The 8620-nt window shown below is 35.2% G+C and overlaps 1 protein-coding gene across 1 annotated transcript; it reads right to left on the bottom strand.

Moving 5' to 3' along the window:
* Positions 1-920: 920 nt before the first annotated feature.
* Positions 921-2734, bottom strand: LOC131048084 (protein-lysine N-methyltransferase EFM6). The gene is made up of 2 exons (XM_057981942.2): positions 1867-2734; positions 921-1458 (listed from the first exon to the last, which is right to left on the bottom strand). The coding sequence occupies exons 1-2, from the start codon at positions 2404-2406 to the stop codon at positions 1087-1089; spliced, it is 912 nt and encodes a 303-aa protein (XP_057837925.1). The 5' UTR covers positions 2407-2734; the 3' UTR covers positions 921-1086.
* Between the last annotated feature and the right edge of the window lie 5886 nt (positions 2735-8620).

Genomic DNA, 8620 nt, shown 5'->3' with positions numbered 1-8620 from the left:
TATGCAAAAGCTTTAGTCTTATTTTGTGCCAGTCTTAATATTACTTGTTACCATCTATTGATTCCTGTACGAGGCTTGGAAAGAACATTGTCAACATTACCTATCACAAATTTCAGATCTTCTCTGTAAAAGCTTTAGTCTTATTTTTTCATGCGTTCTTTTTATACTCGTGCATTACAATCTATTGACTCCTATACAAGGCTTACCTGGAAAGGAGATCGTTACCTTTACCTATCACAGAGCGATATCTTAACTGAAGATTCACAAAAGTTGAAACGAACTACCTTTTAGTGAGACAGTGTTTGTGGACTCTTAAGATATTATTTGTATATAAAACTCTTGTTTTTTCTTCTTACAATTTTATCATGCAACTGATAGTAGCATACTACCAGTTTGTACAAACAATATGACCGTCTCAAACAGCTTGTTTGTGATATTATAAGTGATTAAACAAAGGCTTGGAACCAGAAGAACCTAGGTGCATATGTAGAAAATTCAAATGCCACTAGTAGATAAATACTTGGATCATATTAACATACCTTTTGACATGAATTGGTATTAACTATTGTAGAGAGATCAAAGGAGCCAAACATTCCAAAGTAGTCTTTGCTACATTGCTAATTGTTCATTATATGTCTGGTTTTTCTAACATATGCAGTTATTCGATTATATGTCTCACATCCTCTAAACAACGTCAATACCAATTACTTCAATTTCTCATGAAGCTAAATGCATCTGGCCTGATGGAGACAACTTGATGTAAATCTGAACCCTAAATGCCAGAACTTGTACCATAGTACTAAAAAGAAGCATCTATATCAAATTTAGAGATGCTAGCATGATAAAATCATCAGCTACTTATAAATAGTCCTTAAAATGCCAGTCAAAAGCAGAGACCCAAATTTCAAATCAAGCAAGTGTAAGAATGATATATGAACTCTCGTCAATTTACTTGTAAACGCAAGTCCAATCCAAAATTATGCCAAAATTGGGTTTACATTTCTCTGTCCAGCAAAGGTTGCTTGTATTAACATAGAACACACCACTCCAAAGGAATTGAAATTGCAAGGTTCCAAGGCAAAGTAATCAGGTCAATGCTGTGATTATTTTGGTTTCCTTGTTTGTGAAACAGTAGATAATCACTCCCAAACGGGATCCAGGCAGGGCACTGTGTCTGTGCACAACCCGAACATTAAACAATTTCTTTGCCTTCTTAAAGAAACGGGCATCCTTCTTCCACCTCCTGAGATGAGCCATGAGCAGTATTGGATTGCTATCTTTCTCACCATTACCCAAGAGAAGCCACTTGAGAGTGAGCAGAAGGGGGTCGAATAAGTTCTCGTGATAAACCACATCTGATGCCAGAATCAGGTCAAAATTGTGCCCTACTTCCACGACATCTTCCTCTTCTCCCCACCTGAGGGCCTTGACACACACACTCCCCCCCTGCCTGCTAGCCTGTAGGCAAGGAAATTTTTAGCGAAAAGTATCTGCTTATTGGCTAATCTTCTAAGGAACATTCTGAAATATCGCCTAATTAAAGAAATGATTCCGTCAGTTTATATTGAACAAATATCATTTCTTTAGAAAAATCACTAACATTTTGTCTAAAACCAGAAGCAGGTTAAATTTGGATTCCCCTCAGTTAATATAAAAAAAATACAATCTTCTTACAGAATCCACCAATTTTTTGAACTAAAACTTCAGGAAGTTGAGTTGACATTTCCGTCAATTTACACTAAACAATACATATTTATTGAGAATTTACGATACATTTTATATAGAAGCTTTGATAAAATTGATTTTTTTCCCAGACATAAAATTTTCGCATTGCCAAGTTTTCTAAACTTTCAAAATTTCATCTACCTGCAGAGGTTCCTCATTGACAGATGCATTGAACTCAATGTTTGGAAGGACATGAGGAAGATCGGTGATGGTTACGTGGGCACCCAACAGTGCTGCAGCAATGCCCACCATTCCAGTACCTGCACCCAGTTCAAGAACCTTCAATGCCTGCTTGTCGTCCCTCCTCTGTAACAACAGTCGGGCAACATAATCCAGTTCACAATAACCTTCTGCTGATGAATTTAGTTCACCCCCATTTATCGATCCAACGTCTTGTCCAATGCAACTGGATATTCTTGTGTTTTCATCAGCAGCAGTTACAATGGTCGGGTGGTGCCAATACATTTCATCAAGGAACCAACACAGAGCAGAGGCTGCAGGCCATACCTGAAATGAGAGACCCTTTGAAGGCAGCTGCCTTACTACAAATTTCTTGTGGGTTCTGTGCATTTCATATTCTGCCATGGTTATTTCATCCTCGCTGCCATGGATGTTGATGTTGGCGGTTAATCTATCAATGTCCCCGTCGCCTTCGTCTTCTCCTGCACTTTCGTCTTCCATGTGTTCGTATATGAAGCAGCTTCTGGATCTAGATAGCACATACTTTCTTCAACGGGTATGTTTGCCCTAACTCGGCAGGAATCGCAAGTTGCCAAGAATTCAATTTAATATTGTGTAGGGCTTCGTGGTAACGTTACCTATTCTGGAAGCCCCACATTACCGTGGTCCTGCACCTTGAATGAATTCAATATTGAGTATGCAAGGATTTTTAGATTTCACTGTGTGATCAATTCTTTTGAATCAGTAGATAACAGAACGAGAATGAGGAATGCTCACTAAAAGGAGGGTGGAGAGGAGAAGCACATTATTGGAGGGTTCTAGAGGAGGAAGTAAAGGGCTATGCAGCTCTTAAATATCTTTCATACATTATTAATAGATACTTGGTGCATTCTAAGGGCTGCATAGAGAAGTAAAAAAGACATTCATATATATATATATATATCTTTAATATGTACATTGTAAATATATTAAATACAACACAAATGTTATGTGTATATATTAATTAATTTATATCTAAATATAACAAAGAATATATTTAATTAATTAATATAATTTTATAATATTATTTTAATATATAATATTATTATATTAAATTATAATATTATTTTATATTTATTAGAAGTATATTATTAATAATAATATTACCCTACCCCTATCCCCATCCTAACGCTAATACTAATTCATCTCTAACTGTAACTTTAATTATATCTCTAATCCTAATGTAAGGTTCCATAATATTAATCATAACCCTACTACTAACCCTAACTATATTTCTAACTATAATTTTATCTCTAAATAGGATAAGGGTGAGGGTTACAGTTAAATGAGAATCGAGATGAGTATAAGGGTTCATTTAGGGTTCAGGTTAGTATTAGGGTCAAGATTAGTCTTAGTACTGATTGTAGTCTTATTACTAACCTTAATTATATATTAGGGTTAGTGTTGGTGTTAGGGTTAGGGTTAGGATTATGGTTATGATTGGGGATAACGTTAGTGTTAAAATAACCATAATCCTAATCATACTATGGTTCTAATTGTACCCTAAAGGAACATGTAAATGGACCACTAAGAGGGGGGGTGAATCAGTGGTAACAAAAATTTGAACTTATTAAATAGACAAAACTTTAATAACAAAAATCATGAAACTATAAGCAAAGATATTAAATACATTCACACACACGGGGCAAACACATAACACAAGATATATGAGGAAAACCCATGGTGGGGACAAACCTTGGTGAGAAAAGTTGCTAGAGTCTATTGCTCTAATCTAGCCTCACAAGTAAAAGTTTGATTACACATTTATGGGCACCAACTCAAAGGAGCACCAATCCCTAAATTTTATGTGCACCAACTCAAAGGAGCACCAACCCCCTATCTGAGCACCCACTCAGACAACATACAACAAGTGAATATTCAATTAAAGTTATGCACCTTGTTAAAAAGAAATTTTGCAACTCACAATTTGTTCTCTGCACTTGAGATTGACTTAACTCTTCTCTGCTCTCAATCTTTGTCCTTTGTTATTAATCCCTACTCTCTACCTTATGTCCTCTTCTTATCTCTGCACACAACTCTCTAATCTCTGCTCTATTTAGTCCTCTTTCTCTGCCCCACTCTATGTGATTTACCCTTTGAGTTTTTTGTTCTCATCTCTGGTCTATGCTCTTCACTTCTATTCTCTTCTCTCTACTTTTACATCTCAGTTCTCTGCTTTGAAGTTTTTATCCTCTGTCCTCTCTCTTGGCTTCACTCGGTGTGCATTACATGTTGTGTTTTTCACTCTATGTGTGTTTCTTTTTTAGTTTTTCACACACTATGTTCTCCAAGTTCTCTCCTTCGTACTTGCAGTTTCTACTTTCTTTTCTTTTCTGCACCTCTTTGTTTAGAGCCTACACACTCTCATCCTTTTCTACTGCTTGCCACTATGTTATGTAGATGTTCTGGATTTTCTTTTGTGTGCCCTGTTTTTTGTCTTCTATTCTGGATCCTCTATTTTTACTTATCTTCTTCACCTTTCTGCATGCCTACTCCCCAAACACATCATTCACACCCTTCTATCTTTTTTTCACACATCTTCACCTATCTACAATCCTTCCACACCCTAACAACAACTACTCATATCCACTAACTTCACTTAGTGGTCATCTACGTACTCTTAAGATTTTCCCTCCAAAAAGGTATTTCAAAAAATATTTCAGCCATTAGATAATATTTCTTGTCTCTTCTTCTCAGTCTGCAACCATCCAAATTAAATGCCACCTTCCTTCACTTTCAACAACCTCTACCTTCCATTAACTACCCTTTGTCTCGAGCACATGCACATACCTTCCCACCAAGATCAGAATAATAAATGCTCATCTTGATGTGCATGAAGATTTGATCTTCTACCTCTTTCTTACAGTCAGATGGTCACCATCATCAAATGCATCCTCTCCATCTTCAGTCATTCTCTGTGTTCAAATTTAATTTTAGCAATCTTCATCTGCCCATAGTTGTAATATCTTGTTGATTGAAGATTTTATGATCTTCTCGAGCCACATAACCAATCATCTATCAATTCTCCAAACACAAACATTAAATGCAACCTTCTCTCTCAGCTATATCTCTGCTATCAAATTGGATTTGACAACTTACCATCATTTTGGTGTGTCCATACATCCATTCTCTATCGATAATTCAAACCTCTTCTTTAGATAGAACAAATCTGATTTGTCTCGTACATGCCACATCCTCAACTTCTCCTTCTTCATCATTGGGTCACCTTTGGTCAACATCAACATGGACCACTTTTATATCTACATCATCATTGCCCTTTAATCGCAATATCACAGATAGAAGGATTAGGTGAAATACCCATTTATCAAAATTGCAATACATTTTCCTTTTATCGCTATATCGTAGGAGACTTGCCAGTCATTTGATCGTTGACTGCGAAACTGCGATAACATTTAATTTTATCGCAATATCATGGAGGAGTTGGATGGGAGCTTGCGATTTGCAAAACTATGATAAAGGTCCTTTGTCTTCTCCCTGCAGACCCTTTTTTTGCTATATCACAAGTGACTTGGTCATGGTGGGGTCCATGCTTGTGAAATGGTGATAACCATTTCTCTTTTCGTGATTTGCCAACAACTTTGGTATAAATTGATGTCTCACCTACACAATTGCGACATACTCTCTCTTCTTTAACTTCACTCTGGCGATAAACACATTGCAAACCACGGTGTGTAAAACATAGTGTGGTACACACAATGAATTATGCATAACTGCAACTACACTTTTTCTGAGTCAGGCTTGTTTGCCCAGTGTCTTCTCAGCTCTATTGCCTTTGTCCTCTTTGTCCAACTATAAGTCTAATAGAAAAATCAAATTGTCTTCTCTATCTTTTTTGTGGCCTTTGACTACATACAAACTCCATACTTGTTCAACCTACTTGTATTGTTCTTACTGTTCTTTTCTCAACTTTGCCAACCTTAGACAACACCATCTCTATCAATCTGGCCTTCATCTGAGACATTCATCATCCAAGATCTTTGTGCAATGGATCTTCTCAACCATTAACATTAATGACAATCTAATGCCAATATACCCTAACCCTAATTTAACATTAACACTAACCCTAACCCTAATTGAACCCCAATTAAACTCTTTTTGAAATTTAACTCTAACATAATTACTCCCTAACCCTAATGTAATACTAAGACGAACCCTAACCCTAATCCTAATTGAATTGTCTCTAACCCTTACCCTAATTGAACATTAACCATAATTAAACTCTAACCCTAACCTAATTGAAGCCTAATTGAACCTTGATTAAATTGTAACCCTAAATGAAAATTTACCCTAACCTTATTTATACCATAACCACAACCCTAACCCTAATTGTAGCTAAACTCTTATGCAATTGCAACCCTGACCCTAACCCTAACCTAAATTTGACTTCAATTAAACCCTCAACCTAATCTTAACCTAAATTTAACATACTTGATCCTAACAGTAATCCTAGCACTAACTCTAATTTAACCCTAACCCTAATTAATCTGTAAACATAACCCTAACTAAACCTTAACCCTAACTAAAATCCAAGCCATAATCCTAATTTGAACATTTTCCTATAATCAAAATTGAACCATAACCTTAATTGAACCCTAGTCCTAACACAAATCCTAGTTGAAGCTTAATCCTAATTAAGTCTTAAACCTAATTGTACCCTAACCCTAACCCTAATTGAACTAAACCCCTAACCTTAACCCTAATTAAACCCTTATCCTAGTTGGGGTTAAGATTAGGGGTAGGGTTACGACTAGGGGTAGAATTAGAGTTAGGGTTAGGGTTAATATTAGAGTTTAGGTTAAGGTCATGGTTAAGGTTAGAGGTAGGGTTATAGTCAGGATTAGGGTAAGAGATAAAAGTAGGGTTAGGGTTAGACTTATTATATTATTATATATAATGTAATATTATTATTTTAATATAACAGATAAAAAATATTATAAATATTAAATAATATATATTATAATACTATATTTAATGAAATAATATAATAGTTCCCAATATGCAAAAAGAAAGAGAATTGGTAGAACAAGATTCCTAGGAAATCCTAAGGAGCCAAGCAACAACTCGAACCCATGTGTAGACAAAGAAAAATCATTTCCTCGACAATCCCATGGAGGTTTACAAACCATTGATCTATCCAATGAAATCTAACTAGATCTAGGTTTTTTGGAGGAACTTGTTGTAATTTGTTAATTTATCAGACCTCAAATGAAGTGAGCAAAGAATCACAACTACATTGTTGAGACCTAAACAACACAAGAAATTACAAAACTTACCAAAAGTTATTTTTTATTGTGATTTTTGCTAACAAAGAAGAAAGGGATAAAATTATATAGGATTGCCTTTGGATGATGAGTGATTACTCATTGTATATCCAACAATGGTGTGTTTATTTCAACCCAATTATTCTTGAGCCATAAGCCTATGTGGATCAAACTCCATTATCTCCCTATTGAATACTGGTTGGAAGAGTGTTTGCAAAAAATTGGGAGATTGTTTGGAACCCTAATGGACATTGATGTGGATCTTGTCAATGAAGAATTATACCTATATGCGCACATTCAAATAGCAGCAGTGAGGAAAAACCCTAAAGAAATTAGATTATGTGTTGATGGAGATCATTGGATCCAAAGTATTGAAAACAAAGAGGAAAAGAAATTTTGCCTAATATGTTGAAAAAGAGACAATATGGAAAGCAATTGTTGAATACCCACACAGATAACAAAAAATTGGATCCCAAAAAAATTTAAAAAATTACTCCCCTGCAAGCTCAAGCTACGAATCATGAAGTTGACTGTAACAAGAACACGTTAGACCAAAGGCTCTAAGATAAGCTACAATATTAAGGTATTCAAAACAACATAGATACAAATTTGCAAAAAATGATTATTTTGACTCTGCTTCATTATGGTTCAATTTACACTAATAAGGTAGCCACATTCAATATCTTGAATGAACCCAATTCAATCAACAATGGGTAAACAAGGTAGAATTTCTTGAGGATCGATCTGAAGGTGAATGGGACTTAGAGGGTAAATTATCTAGGGAAGATGAATTGAGTATTATAGATCCTTGATGTATCAATCAATCTGTATCAAAGCTTCTTGGTAAAGCTAAGAAGGGGAAATGAAGGAATTCAAACAAACAAAAGACAAAGGATGAAGCCTTGAAAAAAGGCTTGATCAATGTAACTGACTTTCTCAAAAAGACAAAGGGAATGAAGGCCTCCTTTGGGAACCATTGAGGATACTCACATGAAATGTTGGGGGTCTTTCAACCCCTCATAAGAGGCGCTTGGTTAAGCACCAATTAGAGAAATTGTTAATCCTAGAGGATTCGATTAATACTGAGAGGTGGGGGTGAAACAGTATTAACAAAAACTGAAACTTTCAACACCAAAATAGACTTATCTCATATCTGAAAACATTCAACACTTAAGCCAATTCTTCAAGACAAATTTCCTTATAGATCTAGATAATCATTTCCTCTTATGCATATTAATCAAATTAGCCATCAATTCAATATTAGATCAACAAACACTATTACCAACTTATTAACTAATCAGAATGCTTCATCAACCATATAATCATTAATACCAGTAACCACTTTAAGATATCTAATAAATAAACATAAACTGTCTTAATCAATAATCAGAAAT

This window comes from Cryptomeria japonica, chromosome 6 (genome assembly GCF_030272615.1).
Source record: "Cryptomeria japonica chromosome 6, Sugi_1.0, whole genome shotgun sequence".
Classification (NCBI taxonomy): Eukaryota; Viridiplantae; Streptophyta; class Pinopsida; order Cupressales; family Cupressaceae; genus Cryptomeria; species Cryptomeria japonica.
This window is presented reverse-complemented; position numbering and strand designations above follow the sequence as displayed.

What these genes read in the sequence shown, in the direction of transcription:
- LOC131048084 (XM_057981942.2), bottom strand. Translation starts at nt 2,406, where the DNA reads ATGGAAGACGAAAGTGCAGGAGAAGACGAAGGCGACGGGGACATTGAT. An exon ending in TCAATGAGGAACCTCTGCAG is followed by an intron (nt 1,459 to 1,866) that starts GTAGATGAAATT and finishes CCTTGCCTACAG; the next exon opens with GCTAGCAGGCAGGGGGGGAG.